Source organism: Choloepus didactylus, chromosome X (genome assembly GCF_015220235.1).
Source record: "Choloepus didactylus isolate mChoDid1 chromosome X, mChoDid1.pri, whole genome shotgun sequence".
NCBI classification, from domain to species: domain Eukaryota; kingdom Metazoa; phylum Chordata; class Mammalia; order Pilosa; family Megalonychidae; genus Choloepus; species Choloepus didactylus.
In genome coordinates, this window is record NC_051334.1 from 18,620,124 (window position 1) to 18,641,038 (window position 20,915).

At 39.6% G+C, this 20,915-nt stretch overlaps 1 protein-coding gene across 1 annotated transcript; it reads left to right on the forward strand.

Annotated features, from left to right (window-relative positions):
* The first annotated feature begins 18,902 nt into the window (after positions 1-18,902).
* Positions 18,903-20,200, forward strand: LOC119522972 (V-type proton ATPase subunit E 1-like). The gene has a single exon (XM_037821721.1). The coding sequence runs from the start codon at positions 19,008-19,010 to the stop codon at positions 19,686-19,688; it is 681 nt and encodes a 226-aa protein (XP_037677649.1). The 5' UTR covers positions 18,903-19,007; the 3' UTR covers positions 19,689-20,200.
* Positions 20,201-20,915: the final 715 nt, after the last annotated feature.

Here is a 20,915-nt window from a genome sequence, read left to right on the forward strand (position 1 = left end):
GATGACTGATTGGACCTCTTTGCTTGTGATGGGTTGGTTGAGGTCTTCTATTTCCTCTCTGGTCAGTCTAGGTTGTTCATATGTTTCCAGGAAATTGTCCATTTCTTCTCCATTATCCAGTTTGTTGCCATACAGTTGTTCATAATATCCTCTTATAATTTTTTTAATTTCTTCAGGATCTGCAGTTATGTCACCTTTTTCATTCATTATTTTGTTTATATGGGTCTTCTCTCTTTTTGATTTTGTCAGTCTAGCTAGGGGCTTGTCAATCTTGTTGATCTTCTCAAAGAACCAACTTTTGGTGATATTTATCCTCTCTATTGTTTTTTTGTTCTCTATGTCATTTATTTCTGCTTTAATCCTTGTTATTTCTTTTCTTCTACTTGGTTTAGGATTGGTTTGCTGTTCATTTTCTAGCTTCTTCAGTTGATCCATTAGTTCTTTGATTTGGGCTCTTTCTTCCTTTTTAATATATGCATTTAGTGCTATAAATTTCCCCCTTAGCACTGCTTTTGCTGCATCCCATAGGTTTTGGTATGTTGTGTTCTCATTTTCATTCGTCTCTATATATTTAGCAATTTCTCTTGCTATTTCTTCTTTAACCCACTGATTGCTTAGGAGTGTGTTGTTTAACCTCCAGGTATTTGTGAATTTTCTAAGTCTCTGATGGTTATTGTCTTCTAATTGTATTCCATTGTGGTCAGAGAATGTGCTTTGAATAATTTCAATCTTTTTAAATTTATTGAGGCTTGTTTTATGTCCCAGCATATGATCTATTCTGGAGAAAGTTCCATGAGCACTAGAAAAGCATGTGTATCCTGGTGATTTGGGATGTAATGTCCTGTATATGTCTGTTAAATCTAATTCATTTATCAGATTGTTTAGGTTTTCAATTTCCTTATTGGTCTTCTGTCTGGTTGATCTATCTATAGGAGAGAGTGATGTGTTGAAGTCTCCCACGATTATTGTGGAAACATCAATTGCTTCCTTTAGTTTTGCCAGTGTTTCTCTCATGTATTTTGTGGCACCTTGATTGGGTGCATAGACATTTACGATTGTTATTTCTTCTTGCTGAATTGCCCCTTTTATTAGTATGTAGTGGCCTTCTTTGTCTCTCAAAACATCCCTGCATTTGAAGTCTATTTTATCTGAGATTAATATTGCTAGACCTGCTTTCTTTTGGCTGTAGCTTGCATGAAATATTTTTTTCCATCCTTTCACTTTCAGTTTCTTTGTGTCCCTGTGTCTAAGATGAGTCTCTTGTATGCAACATATTGATGGTTCATTTTTTTTTGATCCATTCTGTGAATCTATATCTTTTAATTGGGGAGTTTAATCCATTTACATTCAACGTTATAACCGTGAAGGCATTTCTTGAATCAGCCATCTTATCCTTTGGTTTATGTTTGTCATATTTTTCCCCTCTCTCTATTAATATCCTTTATTGTACCCATACCGAATCTCTTTAGTACTGAACCTTTCTCCAAGTCTCTCTGTCCTTTCTTTGTTTCTCTGTCTGTAGGGCTCCCTTGAGTATCTCCAGTAGGGCAGGTCTCTTGTTAGCAAATTCTCTCAGCATTTGTTTGTCTGTGAAAAATTTAAGCTCTCCCTCAAATTTGAAGGAGAGCTTTGCTGGATAAAGTATTCTTGGCTGGAAATTTTTCTCACTCAGAATTTTAAATATATCGTGCCACTGCCTTGTCACCTCCATGGTGGCTGCTGAGTAGTCACTACTTAGTCTTATGCTATTTCCTTTGTATGTGGTGAATTGCTTTTCTCTTGCTGCTTTCAGAACTTGCTCCTTCTCTTCTGTGTTTGACAGTGTGATCAGTATATGTCTCGGAGTGGGTTTATTTGGATTTATTCTATTTGGAGTTCGCTGAGCATTTATGATTTGTGTATTTATGTTGTTTAGAAGATTTGGGAAGTTTTCCCCAACAATTTCTTTGAATACTCTTCCTAGACCTTTACCCTTTTCTTCCCCTTCTGGGACACCAATGAGTCTTATATTCGGACGTTTCATATTATCTATCATATCCCTAAGGTCCATTTCGATTTTTTCAATTTTTTTCCCCATTCTTTCTTTTATGCTTTCATTTTCCATTCTGTCATCTTCCAGGTCACTGATTCGTTGTTCAACTTCCTCTAGTCTTGTACTATGAGTGTCCAGAATCTTTTTAATTTGGTCAACAGTTTGTTTAATTTCCATAAGATCATCCATTTTTTAATTTAGTCTTGCAATGTCTTCTTTATGCTCTTCTAGGGTCTTCTTGATTTCCTTTGTATCCCGTACTATGGTCTCATTGTTCATCTTTAGTTCTTTGAGTAGCTGCTCTAGGTGCTGTGTCTCTTCTGGTCTTTTGATTTGGGTGCTTGGGCTTGGGTTATCCATATCGTCTGGTTTTTTCATATGCTTTAGAATTTTCTGTTGTTTTTGGCCTCGTGGCATTTGCTGAACTTGATAGGGTTCTTTTAGGATTTGTAGACCAATTGAAGTCCTTATCTCTAATTTATCAGATCTACAGCTTCGTGGAGTACACTTTCTCTAAATAACCAGCAGGTGGCGTTCACGAGCCACCTGTTCTCCACAAGCCAGTTCTCCCCTGCTTTGCCTTTTTGGTGAGTGGGGGAGTGAGTCTTGTGGGGTCCAATTGGTGTACCAAGCTTGCATGTGTAGTTGGTGATGCCTGCCCTGTATATGGGGCGTGTTTCTGGGCAGTCAGGGAGGGGGGGTGGCTCTAACAATCAAATCTCCCTGGTGATCCTAGAGTTTTAAAGCTGCTGCAATAGTCTAATCCTTCAGTTCAGTCCTGCCACAGTTTGTCTCTGCCACTGACCCACAAGTCCTTGGTATTGGTGTATGGCTCCTGAGACTTGCAAGTGGGCCCCTCTTCCAGGCTGTGGACCCCGGGTCCTCTGTTGAGGGATGACTGTGCTATGTCACAGGTGAGTGCCGTCCCCCCAGGGCAGTTCTGGGCTGCTGGGCTGTGTTGGGAGGCTCCCAGTCTGCTGAAATGATGGCTGAATGGGGCTTTGTTAATTCACACTGCTCCACCTTCCCAACTCTGGGACAATCAGCTGAGGTTGCAGGGAAGGCTAATGTCCATGCCCAGTTTTGTGGTGTGTGCCTGTTATTTGAAGCACTTCCGTCACACTGGGTTGTCTGGGGCAGCTCTGGGCTATGGGGCTGGCGATGGGCAGGAGTGTTTCCTGTCCACCAGGATGATGGCTGTGAGCGGACACCCCCCTTTTCTTGGGAAGTTGTGGTGTTTAGTGAATTTTCTCAGCCACTGGATTATTGCCTTTTGTCTCAGAACTCTCTTAGTTCTGCTCTTGACTTGACCTGCCCAAACTGCAAGTCTTTGAAGCTTTCTGTATTGAGCTTCTTAGAGTAATTGTTTTAGAAAAAGAAAAAAGGATTAAAAAAAAAAAAAAGGGCCCTCCTCAGAGATCTAATGGGTTATTGAAATGCTAAGAGTCAAAGCAACCAGGGCCATTAAGGAACGGTCCACAGGGCAGAGAGATCAGCTTTTCTTCGGGATTTGCATATGCGCCTCAGGGCCTGAGCTCTGCCCTTCCCCTTTCTATGTTCACCAGAACTCCAAAAATCCTCCGCTTTTATTTTGGAGTTTTTCGTGTTGTTTTTTTTCTATGCCTGTCTCCTCTCTGCTGGGCTGGCTGCTCTCAGATTCTCTGGTGTCTGGTCTCAGTCTATCTATGGTTGGAGTTTGGATCAGTAGAATGAGTTTCCGATAAGGGCTGCCACTGCAGTTCTCCCTTCTCCTTCCCGGAGCTGACAGCCCCTCCTCCCACGGGACCGAGCCTGGCAGGGAGGGGCGCGGGTCCCCTGGCCGCAAAAACTTACAGATTTTGCTGATCTCAGCAGTTCCACGTTTTCATGAGTGTTGTATGAAGTATGCCCAAAGTCAGATTGCTCTGTGGTGTCCAGTCCACGCAGTTCCTGGCTTTCTACGTACTTTCCTGGAGGAGTAACTAAAACATACAGCTCACCAGTCCGCCATCTTGCCCCCTTTTCCCAGTCATGCTTTTTTAACAATGATCTAAGGTGTGATTTAAGTTAAGATCTTTTTGTTTGTTTGTTTGTTTTGTATTGGGTTTAAATAAAAACCCCTTGCTATCGGTTTGGCAACATGGACAGAGAAGTGGCTCCTCTGTTAGCTAGCAGGAACACATTCACCTAGAAAGAACTGTTCCTTAAGTCCTCAATTCACTTTGCCCTCATATTAAATAATTTCATATCATGTCTTACCCCAGGGCTCTGCTTTGCGTTTAGTAATCTTTTTCTTTTCTTTTCATTTTGTGTATCCTAGGTACCACTTTTCTTCTTCAGCTACCACAGATTGAGATGATTTAGATTTCAATCTCATCAGTCAGCTACTTTTGAAACTCTACTGTCACTTTTTTAAAAACTGAAATGATTATTGATTCACAAGAAGTTGCAGAAATGGTACAGAGAAGTCCTGTATATTCTTTACCTGGTTTCCCCCAGTGTAATGTTGCCAGATACAATACAGAAAGCCCATCTAGAGTTGAGTTTCAGATAAACCACGAATAATTTTTTAGTACAAGTAGTTTTAGTATAAGTATGTCCCATGCAATATTTGGGACATACTTATTCTAAAAAAAAATTGTTTATCTGAAATTCAAATTTAACTGGGCTTTTGTTTTGTCATTAGGATATATCTCACTAGGGATGTAGAGTCACATGATTTTTTTTTATTCATTTACTTCCCATATACATATTAAGCGGCTGCACTGTTTTAAGCCCCAACTTCCCACTGTTTTTTTTTAAATTGCTTTTTTTTTTTTAATTGAGATTGTTCACATACCATACAATTATCCAAAGATCCAGAGTGCACAATCAATTGACCCCGGTACCATCATACAGCTGTGTATCCATCAACACAATTTTTTTTTTCAACTTTTAGAACATTTTCATTACTCCAGAAAAGAAATAACAAAAAAAGGAAACTCAAATCCTCCCATACCCCTAACCATGCCCCCCTCGATTATTGACTCATAGTTTTGATATAGTACACTTGTTACTGTTGATGAAAGAACGTTAAAATACTACTAACTGTAGTATATAGTTTGCAATAGGTATGTTTTTCCCTGTATGCCCCTTTATTATTAACTTCTAGTTATAGTGTCATACATTTGTTCTGGTTCATGAAAGAGATTTCTAATATTTGTACAGTTAATCACAGACATTGTCCACCACAAGATTCACTGTTCTATACAGTCTCATCTTTTAACATCCAACTTTCCTTCTGATGACATACATGACTCTGAGCGTCCCCTTTACACCACATTCACACACCATTCAGCACTGTTAGTTAGTCTCACAACGTGCTACCATCACCCCTGTCCATTTCCAAACATTTAAGTTCACCCTAGTTGAACATTCTGCTCATACTAAGCAACCGCTCCCCATTCTTTAGCCTCTTTCTATATCCTGGTAACTTATATTTCATGTCTATGAGTTTACATATTATAATTAGTTCATATCAGTGAGACCCTGCAATATTTGTCCTTATGTGTCTGACTTATTTCACTCAATATGGTTCCCTCAAGATTTCTTCATCAACCCATTTTTTTTTTTAAGACAGCTTTGTTCACACACCATACATTCCGTCCTAAGTAAACAATCGATGGTTCCCCGTATAGTCATGTATTTATGCCTTCACCACTATCACCACTATCTATATAAGGACATCTCCACTTCTTCCACAAAGCAGGAGGAAGAGTCAGAGAAGGTAGAGAGACAAAAGAAAAAGAGAAAAGAAAGAGAAAACAAAAAACATGACGGCTAGAAAGCAACAAAAGGAAGGATAGCATTAAACTAAAGTAGAATAAAGAGTCAGACAACATCACCAATGCCAAGAGTCCCATACCCTTCCCCTATGTCCCCCCCCCCATATGCATTTAGCTTTGGTATATTGCCTTTGTTATATTAAAGGAAGCATAATACAATGTTTCTGTTAATTATAGTCTCTAGTTTGCATTGATTATATTTTCCCCCCAATACCACCCTATTTTTAACACCTTGCAAGGTTGACATTCATTTGTTCTACCTCATGTAAAAACATATTTGTACCTTTTATCACAGTTGTTGAGCACCCTAGGTTTCACTGAGTTATACAGTCCCAGTCTTTATCTTTTGTCTTTCGTTCTGGTGTCCCACATGGTCCTAACCTTCCTCTTTCAACCATGCTCACAGTCATCTTTGTTCAGTGTACTTACATTGCTGTGCTACTATCTCCCAAAATTGTGTTCCAAACCTCTCACCCCTGTCTTTTCCTTTCTGTCTTCAGTGCTTTCTTTAGTATTTCCTGTAGAGCAGGTATCTTGTTCACAAACTCTTGTCATTGTCTGTCAGAGAATATTTTAAACTCTCCCTCATATTTGAAGGAAAGTTTTGCCGGATATAGGATTCTTGGTTGGCAGTTTTTCCCTTTCAGTATCTTAAATATAAAATTATTGTGTTTTAAAGTCACTTGAAATAGTTCCTCTTTGTGTGGTTATGCCACCAACAGGATACATAGTTATGTTCATTTGTTCCATTTTACTTTTGAATATTTTAGGAATTGCTTTTAAATTTAATTTTGTTTTATAGAGTATTTGCATGGCTCTAAAATCAAACTGACATGAATATAATTTTAATACTTTGGTTCGCCAAACTGAAATTAGTTTGCTCATTTTCATATTTTTAAAAACAGATGCTATATCATTTCCCTGGGTACCACCCTTTTATGATTCTTTTCTAAAACATCTTTCTGAAACAAAATGATCCTATAAAGACAGCCTATATAACACTGAGTGACCTTCTTTTGAATTGCTTTAAAACAAGTCACCTGGCATTCAACCTAGAGAGAAACTGGAATTTCATGCTAATTAGCTTCCTAGTTCCTTTTGTTTTTGTATATGACTAAAAGTATGCTCATGAAGTCCTTAAATGAAAATCCAGCACGGAAGGTTTGAGAATGTAATCCTAATTAAGGTGCTTGGATTTTAACTTTAACAACTCTACATGTAATTTCTATGTCTTAGAATTGTGAAAACAAGCAATGAATTAATAATAGAATGAGCTTTATTTAACGTTAATTCATTTGAAATATTAAGCATAAGATGTTAGTACAGGTCCTTTGAATATTTATGAATACTTTTAATTTGGATAAGAGAAAGATGACAGCTTAGGTCTAGCCAAAACTTGCTATTTTTATTTCAGGGTTAGTTTTGTCTATCTGTCTTCTTGCCTTCCATCTTTGCCTCTCTATCCTTTTTGTCTTCCTGAAAAGATAAACCTTCACGTTTGAAAATAAAAGAATATTTTTACATTTCTGGTCATTAAAGTAATACATGCTCATCATAAAAATACTTTTAAGTCCTAAAAAAAAGGAAAACAATACCTCCAATAATAATTCTATTACCCAATGACAATCATGGTTACCATAGGTATAATTCTTTCTATTATTTTTATATGCTTATTTTACATGGTTGAGATTGTTTTGCATGTATTCAATTTTACTTTCTTTTCTTGTTTCACATGAAAACATATGCATTTTTGCATACTATTTAAAAGCTGCAAATAATTTATTGGTTATTTAATATTCTGTCATAAAACTTGGAATGGAGATTTTATGCCATTCATCTTTTGACTCAATTACTGTAATCATGTGTAAAAACTTTGAAGGCAATTTTAAATATGATTGAGTATGTCCTTCCAAAGAAAAATTCTGGAAAAATGCATTTACTTATTGTTCCCACCTGGGGTTTGTATAAGTTGTGAGAATTTTGCAGCAATTCTTTGGTTATTTTTCATCATGTATTTCAGCCAAATGTCTTTCAACTAGTGGCTCTCAGTTTGGTCCCTGGACCAGAAGCATCAGCATCACCTATGAACCTGTCAGAAATGCAGGTTTGGGGTATCATCCCAGACCTACTGAATCAGAAACTCTTAAGAGTGGGGTCCAGCTCTCTGTCATTTAACAAGCCCTCCAAGTGATGCCCACCAAAATTGGAAAGCCACTGCTTCAGACCTTAGAGTAATTCATAACAAAGGGGTTCTCTTTTATCATTTCTGTAAAAGGAATTAATTAGTTAATTAATTCATCAAACATCTGCCAAACACCTGCAACGACAAGCACTGTTCTAAGATATACTTCAGCAAATAGAAAAGGAAAAGAATTCCTGCCCTCTTATAGCTAGAACTTTAGAGGGTGTCAGACCACAAACAATAAACTAAAGTATATAGAATGCCAGGTAGTGATAATAAATGCAATAGAGAAAAATAAATCAGGGAAAGGGGGTTGGGAGTACTGGGGGTGGTTTCTGGCTTAAATGGGATGGTCAGTTTAGGCTTTACTGCTGTGATGGGATGGGAGGGAGCTCATCATGCCAAGACTTGGGGAAAAAACATTCCAAGCAAAGGGAACAGCAAGTGGGAAGGCTCGGAGGTGGGACCATGGTGCTCTGTTTGAGGAGCAGCAAGGAGGTCAATGTAGCTGGAGGTGAGGAGGGTAATAGGAGTTGGGGTCAGAGGTAAATGGGGGCAGATCATGCAGATGGTCTTCAGAATAGGATGCTCAAAACTGAGATTTTGGAGATTATGGAGTATGTCCCAACCAGATCTCCTTTGCCAGCCAATGCACCTATCCCGCAGCTGCTATGTGTGTTGCCTGCTAATAGCTCACAGCTGCCCCCTTCTGCAGAGACTTGCCCTTTGCTGAAGAGGAACTACCTTTCTAGGGAGGTTACTCCCCTCACCCCCTACCAGGAGGCAACCCGAAGCCAATGACTCACTGACACAGGGGACTACAAAAAGCTGGTCCCCTTGCCTCAAGGTGGGACTAACCCTGTGGTGCTATTTATGCTCCAGAGCTCCCTATGCAGATCAGGCTGAAGCAAGTTCCCAACTGAGACCAAATTCTTGCCTAGTAGTCTTGCCTCTGTCCCGGCCTGCTTCCCTTACTTTCTTTCTCCTGAGAGCACCCTCCCAACAAACCCTGTGAACAATCACTGTCAGAGCTTCTGCTTCTGGGAATCCCAACCTAAGACAGTTGGGACCAGTAGTGGTCCTAGAAAACAGACTCTAAGAATGGGATTCTGGAGTTGGATCACTCACCGGCTGGATGGCAACGAGGACCTCATCATCACTGGCGGAAGGCGGAGTATTGACAGGATCTGGCACGCTGGAGCACTGATTGCTAGGTCTTTAATCGGAAGTGAACTGTGATAGTATACACACATACAATCTCTTGCACATACAATCTCTGGTTTTTGAGAGGCAGGGGGAAATAGAAACTCTAAGGACTGTGGAATCGGGTGGCTATTGTTAAGCACCACTGATAAACTGAAGAGGGGAAATAACAGGCTTGCATCCTATTGGTCAACAATTTAAAGTAAAGAGTCCGAGTGCCCCCCTGGTAGCATTTAGGAAGATCCTCATCTCCTGCAGCTGGAGAACAGATAGCCTTGAAAATCAGGTATGGGACTTAATCGTGAGAGTGGCAGAACTTCAGAGAAGGTTGAACTTCAGCTCAGGCAAGTCTCCTATGCCAAAGCCACGACCTTGACAGGGAAAGAGTGGGACCCTGAGACTTGGGATAGAGATATCTGGTTAGAAACATTTAAGAAACCCTGACTGCTCTGAGCCTGCAGAAGTTGTATACTGCCTCCTGCTGGAAGACAGAACTCACCCCTTGCTTGAAGACTCTGCAGAGGTTTCAGATGAAGCCGGTGCCTTGCAAGCCAAAGCTTTTTCTCCTCATGATTTGCATCCACCTCCCCTAATGGCCACCAGGCCAATAATTAGGGTCACATCTCAGCATGACCTAGGGGACAGTGCTGAGTGTGCTGAGGAGGAGGAGAGGGATTGTACATCCAAGGAGTTACAAGATTAGCTAACATATACCAGCAGATACCGAGAGAGTATGCCTTGAAGGTGGTGTTCAAGAGGGCACCATATAAAGCTGTTAAGGAAAATTTTTCAATTGTATTAATTTTCTATTGCTGTGTAACAATGACCACACACTTAACAGCTTATAACAACACCCACTTATTACCTCACAGTTACTGTAGGTTAGAAGTCCAACCTTGGCTCAACTGCGTTCTTTGGGCGGTATCTCCCAAGACTGAAATCAAAGTGTCAGCCGGGGCTGCAATCGCATATTAGGCTTGGGGTCCTCTTGCAAGCTTACTGCTTGTTGGAAGAATTCAGTTCCTCACTCGGGTGTGAGACTGAGGCCCTCAGCTCTTAGAGGCTCCTCACTTTTCCCGGTCATGTGGCCCTCTCCACAATATGAGATTTTGCTTCTTCAAGGCCAACAGGAAAGCATCTGCTGCTGCTTGTTTTCTCTTACCTCTTTTAAAGGATTCACATGATTTGATCAGGCCCATCTAGGATAATCTCTCTTTTGATTAACTCAAAGTCAACTGCAAAATCCCTTCACAGTTGTGTCATAACATAACCTAATCACAGGAGTGAGATGCCAACATATTCACAAGTCCTGCTTACATTCAAGTCAAGGGAATTATATAGGGTGTGTACAGCAAGGGCAGGAATATTGGTGGCCATGTTAAAATTCTGCCTATCTCATCAATATTGGAGTACTTTCTTGTGACACAGTTTTTAACACTTTGGTGGAGACAGTTTTAACACGCTCCTGGGGTAGGTCTTGGAAGCTTGGAAACAAGTGATGGCCTATTTTAAATGAAGTAGAGATGCCAGGATTGCCAAGAGAGACTGGAGGTTAGAAGGGTGCATACCAGAACAGCTCTACTATGTAAGACCAGAAAACCAACCAGTTGACTGTGTTCCTTGGGAGGACTTTATTTACCAAGGCAATAAGGAATGTACTGGTGAGGGGGGTACCAACCTCATTGAAAAGCTTAATGTTGGCTCTTCTCTATATGCCAGAGATGATGGTAGGAGATGCTGTTATACAACTGGATCCCTAGTAGCAACAGGGATGATACATGGACCCCAGAATAGCAGAGACCAGATGGCAATGTGGGCATAATTGCCTCAGTGGGCAGCAAGTTCAGAAAGAGAGCCAGGAGACCCTGACTTGTGAAATCTACAGAAAAAACTAATAGAGCTTGGTGTTCTCAGAGTCAAGAAAGATAGGCAGCCAACCTGGGTATTGCTTAACATATATAACCAAAAGAGATCAAGAATGGATGACCAGAAGGCCAAGGTCAGTCAACCCAATGCAAACTCACAATCCCTTGACCAGTTTCAAGACCTAAGCCAGTTCTGAGGTACAGAATAGGTTGACTGAAGGCTGAGTCCCTGTGATGAAGGACCCCACCACACTGTGGCATGTTATAGTAGTGGTTCCCCCAGTTCCTCCCTGAGGGACTTTGGACATTTCTTTGAGTATCCATGTGTGCTGGTTTGAATCTATTATGTCCCCCACAAAAGCCATGTTCTTTAATGCATTCTTGTGGAGGCAAACTTATTAGTCTTTTGATTAGGGTGGAACCTTTTGATTGAGTGTTTCCATGGAGATGTGACTCACCCAACTATGGGTGAAACTTTTGATTAGATTATTTTCATGGAGGTGTGGACCCTGCCCATTCATGGTGGGTCTTAATTAGTTCACTGGAGTACTTAAGAGAGCTCAAGAGCCGATGCAGATGCTGATGCTTGGAAATGCAGACAGAAAGATGTTTGGAGATGCTAAGCTAAGAGTTGGAGCCCAGAGTTTGCCCTGAAGAAGCTAGAAGAGGACTCCCAGATGCCTAGAGAGAAGTGCTCTGGGAGAACAAGTCTGCCTTCAACAGCCATCTTCAAACTGTCTCTCATCTGCAGCTACTCTCTCAGCTTCTGTTCAGTCTTCATAGTGTCCCTCTTGGCTGTAGCTCCTTTTCAAAATTTCACTCGCAGATGTACTTCAAAATGTCACTCTCAGCTGCACTGAGTTCCTTCTCTTTGCCAGCTCTTTTATATGACTCCAGTGATTTAATTTAAACCCACCCTTAATGGGTGGGGTAACACCTCCATGGAAATTATCCAATCAGAGTCATCACCCACAGTTGGGTGGGACGCATCTCCATGGAAACACTCAAAGAATTACAATCTAATCAACGCTGATACAGTCTGCCCACACAAGAATACATCAAAGAAAATGGCATTTTGGGGGACATAATACATTCAAACCAGCACAAGGGGATACCTACACCTTTCCAGGGCTGTTGGATTCAGGGTCCTAGTTGACACTGATACCCCAGGACCCCAAGTGCTATTATGGCTTCCCTATGTTAGACTAGGGTATATGGGGCCAAGGTAATAAGTGGAGTCCTGGCTTAGGTATGGCTCACAAGTGGATCCATTGGGTCCACAGACCCATCCAAAAGTATAATCAATATGGACATACATAGCAGTTGGCAACTCTCACATTGGTTCCTTGACTTATAAAGGAGCCCCTAAATCACTCCCCATCCCCATTCCCCAGACAAGATAGTCAATCACAACAATATTGCATTCCTGGGCAGAATGGACCAGACAATGGGGAAAGAAATGAGTTGTCTTTGACCTTTCTGGCAGATGGGACTGTTATATTTTGTTGGGAAAGCATGGATAGGATACCAGTTGCTTTTTTTTTCTTTCTTTTTTCCCCTCAAATCCATCTGTTTTGCAACAATAAGAGTTCTGCCAGTCTTAGTTTTTTATGGAGCGTGTGTGCGTGTGCATGTGTGTGTTCTTCCTGTGCCTTCAAAGACATTTCCATGGGAAGCTGGGAGATGCTGTCTCAGAGATTGTTAGCCAGATGTCATTTAAAAATATGTTACAAGTATCTTTTAAAGTATTTTTAATTTATTATTAAATTACACAAAAGAATGGATTCTGGCTATTGGATATAAATGGTTATAAAATTATGTTCTTTTGGCAGGCCACAAACAAATCTTCAGGGGGCTTAATTCACCAGAGAATAGTTCCAGTTGAATTCCTTGGGCCTGGAGTCACCTGAAGTTTGTGTAGGACTATAGTAATACATCTTAGAAAAATGGTCTAAAAGTCTATGACTATGTGATAGCACTCAAAGGTGAGGGATATATAGGTGTTATTTTGAAGTAGCTTTATTGGACTTCTACGTGACAGCAACTTGGGCTTTTGGTACTTCTCAGATGGCCTCATGTCCTGGCTTGGGGACCATCAATCTTTCCCAACTTCTGTGGGCATAGCCATGGCCGATAGCAGCATTTATTGAAAACTTCCAGGGTATGCAGTCCTGTGTATGGATGGTGAGCCAACAAGAAAGAGTAAGCAGAAGGTGATGATTTGCCGGATACCCATAATTCCTGCATGGACATGTGTCAAAGTGCTTACAGTTTGCGGACCTCACATGGCTCTTTTCTTGGCATTTACCAAGTTACATCACTAAGTTAACAAAGATAGTTGTTAGGACTGAAGCTACCAAAAACAATTATGACTCCCTTCCTTTATATTTGGACCAGTGGTTCTCAATTTTGGTTGCACCTGAGGATCTATTAGGGAGCTTTAAGAATTTTGATGCCCAGATTGAACCCCGTTGTGTATTGAAATGATATTAATGATCTTGAGTCCCCCAAAAACATTGTAAACATGTTCACCACAATTAGAATGTAAACAAATTGAGAAAAACATGTTTTTGAAACAAGTGATAACCAGACATTTGTGCAAACAAATGATATGGACTGGCTTGAGGCACGTCCTATAAAAATCCAGAGCAAACACCACTTTGGCAGAAAGACACCTGGTCACTCTGACTACTGCTTCAATGCCCGTGCTGGGCTGCAAAGAAGCTCGCTGTCACTCTTGCCACTGCACTGTGACCAGCACCTCCTGCTGCTGGCTTTGGATCCTCCTCTGATGACATGTTGGACATGGCTCCTGAGACCTCTTGTTAAAGGTACCCACCTGCATTCTTTATGCCCTCTGGCTGATGGACTTTGGAGACTCTGGCATCTTCCACCTTTAAATGTATTGTGTGCCTTTGACCTGGTCACTGCTTACTGGTTGTATTGGCAGCTTCTGATTAAGCAAGCAAATAAATTGCATTGAGTCGTCAAACTAGAGTCACGTGGGATGTGATTTCAAGTACTAAATTTACTTTCTATTTGGATCTTTTTTCAGTTTGTAATGATAACTACATTTACACAATGCACCTGAGATCACATGTATCAGACTATATGTGGGACCCAGGCACCAGCACTTTTTCAAGCTTCCCAGGTGATTACAATGTGCAGACAGAGTTAAGAACCACTGTATTTGGGCATCCCCCACTAAGAAGCACAGAAATTCACTTAATTCTAAGATAAGATGTTAGGAAAATGAAATTCCTGTAGCATGCTGAAATTTTTCTACTGGTTGTTAGTACAGTATTATTAATTTTAAAATCAGGACAAAATTTGGGGAGGGGGAATGGAATTATAGGTGATTTTTTTTCCTTTTCAATATTTTCTTATGACTATTTTAGAAATTTTTCTGTAATGAACATGGAATTATTTTACAAAAATTCAACAATCAAAAAACTTTTTTAAAAATGAAAAACATGTCCCTTTTCTTATTCTTCACTCTTGTGGGAAAAAAATTGAAAAACATTCCCTCTGGATTTAGTGTCATAAAGGTGCTTTGACAAATCTCACCCCTACTATTTAATTACTGACAAGTCAAAGAACTGCAAGTGACCCTTTTTTACAACAAAATGATCATTTATAGTAGGAGTTTGCCAATATTTAACTGATTTATAGGTAATGAAATTATGTTGCAAATCAGCTCATTCAGATACCTAGGCATTCATTTCAAAACCGGTTTACCTAGAAGGTTATGGTAGGACATGATGTTGCTCAATCCTAAGCGTTCTAAGATTCTCCATCTTAAATGATTTGGGATTTTTGTTAAAGTCAAGGTGGGGTTTGGTTACGTGCTTTAAAAAATTTTAGGCTTAACTTATTATGGTCTAGAATTTGGGACCTTTTTGTCTATTCTCTGTGAGTTAGTCATGACCCAACATTTCTTCTCAAGAAGAAACTTGGCCTTGCCTGTGGGTGGTCTCTTGGGCTTTCATTTACCATCCATGACTTACATAAAGGCCTATGAATCTCTACTATCAGCTCATATGATTGTGAAAGCACATTGCCCTACACTCAACTGGCAACACAGGATACATTGACACCAGAAACTCAACTGGAAGAACAAATCTCAAACTCACTGTCATTTAATACGTATCTTTAATTCCAAGCTTTATCTTTAATTCCAAGTTTTAAGCTTGACTAGAATTCTGGCAATTTATCCTTTATATGTAATTGCACACATGTGGAAGGGTATATGTTCAAGGTTATGCATTATAGCTTTTCTTGCATATAGCTTTTGCTTCTTTGTTGTAATACAAATATTAGAAACTAATTTATCATTTTTTTCTTTTATGGATCTACTTTGGTGTTAAATCTAAGAAATCTATGCCTAAGTCAAGGACACAAAGATTTTCTTTTGTGTTTCTTTTAGAAATTTTATAAAATTTGGGTTTTACATTTGGGCCTACAATATAACTTGAAATTATTTTTGCATATAGGGTATATGTATGGATCAAAGTCCATTGTTTTTGCCTATGGATATCCAATTATTCCAGCACCATTTGTTGAAAAGAGTATCCTTTCTCCACTGAAAAAATTTTGCACCTTTTTCAAAATCACATATATATTCTTGGACTTTCTATTTTGTTCTATTGATCTATTTGTCTATCTTGACACCAATACCACACTGTTTTGATTACTGTGCCTTTATAAATAAGTCTTGGACTTCATTAAAATTAAAAACATCTGTTCTTTGAAAGATACTGTTCTAGTTTGCTAAGGCTGCTGGAATGCAAAACACCAGAAATGGATTGGCTTTTATAAAGGGGGTTTATTTGGTTACAAAGTTACAGTCTTAAGGCCATAAAGTGTCAAAGGTAAGGCATCAGCAATAGGGTACCTTCACTGGAAGATGGCCAATGGTGTCCGGAAAACCTCTGTTAGCTGGGAAGGCACGTGGCTGGCGTCTGCTCCAGAGTTCTGGTTTCAAAATGGCTTTCTCCCAGGATGTTCCTCTCTAGGCTTCAGCTTCTCTCCAAAATGTCACTCTCAGTTGCTCTTGGGGCATTTGTCCTCTCTTAGCTTCTCTGGAGCAAAAGTCTGCTTTCAAAGGCCATCTCCAAAATGTCTCTGTAAACTGCAGTTCCTCTCTCAGCTCCTGTTCATTCTTCAAAGTGTCCCTCTTGGCTATAGCAAGCTCACTCCTTCTGTCTGAGCTTATATAGTGCTCTAGTAAACTAATCAAGGCCCATGCTGAATGGGCGGGGCCACACCTCCATGGAAATTATCCAATGAGAGTCATCACCCACAGTTGGGTGGGGCGCATCTCCATAGAAACACTCAAAGAATTACAATCTAATCAACACTGATACATCTGCCCACACAAGATTACATCAATGGTAATGGCTTTTGGGGGACATAATACATTCAAACCGGCACAGATACTATTAGAGGATGAAAAGACAAGCCATAGAATGGGAGAAAATATTTGCAAATCATGTACCTGATAAAGAATTTATATCCAGAATACATAAAGAACTCTAAACCTCAACAATAAGAAGACAAACAGCCCCCCAAAATGGGCAAAAAGATTGAATAGATATTTACTTGACCAAAGAAGATATAAGGATGGCAAATAAGCTCATGAAATGACGCTCAACATCATTGACCTTTAGGTAAATGCCAACTAAAACCACAAGTAGATAATGCTACACATTAAGTAGAGCAGCTAAATTTACAAGGACTGAGCATACCAAGTGTTGGCAAGAATGTGGAGGAACTAGAACTGTCATACACTGATGGTGGGAGTATAAAATGACAGATCCACTTTGGAAAATAGTTTTGCACTTTCTCAAAATATTACACATATACCTATCATATGATCCAACCCTTCTACCCTAGGTATTTACCCAAGACTAATACCTTGCCCTTACAAAGTCTTGTGCATTAATGTTCATAACAGCTTTATTTATAATAGCCCCAAACTGGAAATAGCACAGAGTCCCACGTATCCTTCACCTAGCTTCCCCCAATGGTGGTATCTTATATGACTACAGTACAATATCAAAACCAGGAAACTGATGTTGGTACACGACTGTTAACTAGATTACCTACCTTATTCGTTTTCACCAATTTTTCTAGGCACTCATTTGTGTGCATGTCTGTGTGTTGTATAAATCTAATTGTCATAACAAACTGTAAAAAGATCCAAATCAAAAGAAAGTTCAGCACTTGGAAGCAGAGTCAACGCAACTATCGTTTGAATACTTAATGCAAATTATTTGCTTGCTTAATTGCAAGTTGGCAACACAGCCAATATGCAATGACCAGGTCAATGGTGTACAACACATTTAAAGGTGGAGGATACCGGAGTCTCTAAAGTCCATCGGCCTGAGGGCCAAAAGAATGCAGATGGGTATGTCTAATGAAATGTCTTGGGAGCTGGGTCCGACATGTTATCAGAGGATCCAAAGCGAATGGTGGGAGGCACTGGTACAGCAGCAAGAGCAACAGTGAGCTTCTTTGCAGCCCAGCACAGGTATTGTACCCAGGAATCAGAGTGACTGGGTGTCAATCTGCATCAACCTGATGTTCCCCCAAGTGGCATTTGCTCTGAGTTTTTACAGGAAGTGCCCCATTGGCTGGCATTGAGCCAGTCTATACCATATCCTTGCATGAATGAATGGTTACCACTTCGTACAAAAACGTGTTTTTCTAAATTTGTTTACATTCTAATGGTGGTCAACATGTTTACAGTGTTTTTTTTGCAATTCAAGATCATTAATATCATTTCAACACACAACACTGTATGTAGAGTTCTATGCACTTTTATCCCATGTAGAGATTTGTGTAACTACCACCACAATGAAGGGACACAACATTCCATTACCACTGGGGAGCTCCCTGTGCTAACTCTTTATATTCACATCCCCGCTTATGGGTGACTTTTTTTTTTTATTTTTTATTTTATTTTTTAATGCAGGTTTATTGAGATATAATCACATAACATAAATCATTCAAAGTGTACAATTAGTTGTTCACAAGTATCATCATATAGTTGTGCTTTCATCACCACAATCAAACTTTGAACATTTTCATTACTCCAAAAAATAAAATAAAAATAAAAATAAAAAAGAACACCCCAAACATCCCATTCCCCTCCTCCCACTGTTCATTTACTTTTTTTAAAATTCAGTTTTATTCAGATATATTCACATACCATACAATCATCCATGGTGTACAATCAACTGTTCACAGTACCATCATATAGTTGTGCATTCATCACCCCAATCTATTTTTGAACATTTTCCTTATACTAGAAAGAATCAGAATAACAATAAAAAATAAAAATAAAAAAGAACATCCAAATCATCCCCCCCATCCCACCCTATTTTTCATTTAGTTTTTGCCCCCATTCTTCTACTCATCCATCCATACACCGGATAAAGGGAGTGTGATCCACAAGGTTTTCACAATCACACTGTCACCCCTTGTAATCTACATTGTTATACAATCGTCTTCAGGAGTCCAGACTACTGGGTTGGAGTTTGATAGTTTCAGGTATTTACTTCTAGCTATTTCAATACATTAAAACCTAAAAAGGGTTATATCTATAGAGTGCATAAGAATGTCCACCAGAGTGACCTCTCAACTCCATTTGAAATCTCTCAGCCACTGAAGCTTTATTTCATTTCATTTCGCATTCCTCATGGGTGACTTTTTAAACCAATTGACTATAATAACTATTTCAAATTAAATTTTTGAAAACTATTTCAAGTTAAAAATTACCTGATCAAGTTAAAAAACCTGTTTGGATAAAAGCAAAAGAAGCCCAGCACTGCGCTGGGGTTTTCTCTCCCATTCTTCTCACCGTCCTATTCAAATCTAAACTTGAGGCTCTTGCCCACCCGGCTGGCATCGCTTTCGCCATGGCCCTCAGCGATGCTGACGTGCAAAAGCAGATTAAACACATGATGGCTTTCATTGAACAGGAAGCTAATGAGAAAGCAGAAGAAATAGATGCAAAGGCAGAAGAAGAGTTTAACACTGAGAAAGGTCGTCTTGTGCAAACCCAAAGACTGAAGATTATGGAATACTATGAGAAGAAAGAAAAGCAGATTGAACAGCAAAAGAAGATTAAGATGTCCAATTTGATGAATCAAGCAAGGCTCAAAGTCCTCAGAGCTAGAGATGACCTTATCACAGACCTACTAAATGAAGCAAAGCAGAGACTCAGCAAGGTGGGAAAAGATACAACCAGGTACCAAGTGCTGCTGGATGGACTGGTCCTCCAGGGTTTGTACCAGTTGCTGGAGCCCCGAATGATTATTCGTTGCAGGAAACAGGATTTCCCTCTGGTAAAGGCGGCGGTGCAAAAAGCGATTCCTATGTACAAAATTGCCACCAAAAAAGATGTTGATGTCCAAATTGATCAGGAGGCCTACCTACCTGAGGATATAGCTGGTGGCGTTGAGGTCTATAGTGGAGATCGTAAAATAAAGGTTTCTAATACTCTAGAAAGCCGGCTGGATCTCATAGCCCAGCAGATGATGCCAGAAGTACGGGGAGCCTTGTTTGGTGCAAATGCCAACAGGAAGTTTTTGGACTAAGCCTTTAGGAGGTAGAATTCTTTCCACTCTTCTGTTGCTATGATATGGAAGTTTCTGAGATTTGAAGAACCACGATTATCTATGTAACTTCCTCTTTGCTGTTCTAATATTGTTCTGTACTTATTAGTGGAATACCCTTCTGTAGCTAATGCCCTTGGCCCAGTTGTTAACAATGGGAGAAAAGTTCTCTTAAAATGATCAGGAGCCTACCTTCAGTTCATTTAAAATTAAACAACTCTCAGTTGGTTCTGCAGCATGAAGGGTAAGGGATTGGATGATGGTTGCATGAACTTCCCTGAGTCTTCCGCTCTTCTCATCTAGTCTAGAGAATGGTATATGTGGTATGCTCTGTCTTTTAAGTCTAAAACACATGTGGGGCATGCATTCCTTCCAGCTGTAGTAGCTTCATAGTTACCTGTTTGGGCCTAGAAGTTTTCCTTATCTGTAAATGTGATTTAAAATCTAAGCCATGAAAATGCTTTGTTTATTAAAACAAAAGGTTTGTGTGGAAAAAAAAATAAAAAAATAAAAAAATAAAAAACCTGTTTGAAGGAAGCAAGATTTTTAGAAGATTCCTGTGCCTTAGAATAATCCTACACTATAGATTGGGGGGCAGGGGTGGAAGTGGGGAGTTTCTTCACAATTTTTTAAATGATAATTCTTTTATTTGGAAAAAATATAGTCTTAATTAATTCCCTGAAAGACCACTGAACTACAAGGTCTAGGCCTTTCTATTTGCAAGGGAATTGATACAAATTACAACAAGGGTAGATTAGATTATTGTGCATAGATGTGAACAAAGTGAAAAGTAGAAACCTGTTGATGAAGATGCTTTTCTGAGGATGAAACCTATAATTCCAGTGACTCCCCTGGAAGATTGCCCATGGACAAGCCTATCTTTGTCACTTCTCTTAAGGCAGGGTTCATGCTTTCAGTTAATTTGAGGGAAGGACCTGATGTCAGAGAATTCAGTGTGGTTAAACTCTGAGTTTCCCTTACTATTATTTTGACTGGAAAACAAAAGGGACTTGGTTGAAAAACCCTTTTCTTATATCTGTCTTTTGGAGTTCTGAATCGTTCTGTCACTACCTTATACAAAGAAGCAATCAATCACTTTAGGGTCTGATTTTTGGCTAAGAAAGTCCCTGAAACAATGATTTGAGCTTACAAAGTGTTTGAGACTGGAACTGGATCTAGAAGCACAGAATTAATATTAGCTGGTGGAGT

Coding starts and splice junctions, on each gene's coding strand:
- LOC119522972 (XM_037821721.1), top strand. CDS start 19,008: ATGGCCCTCAGCGATGCTGACGTGCAAAAGCAGATTAAACACATGATG.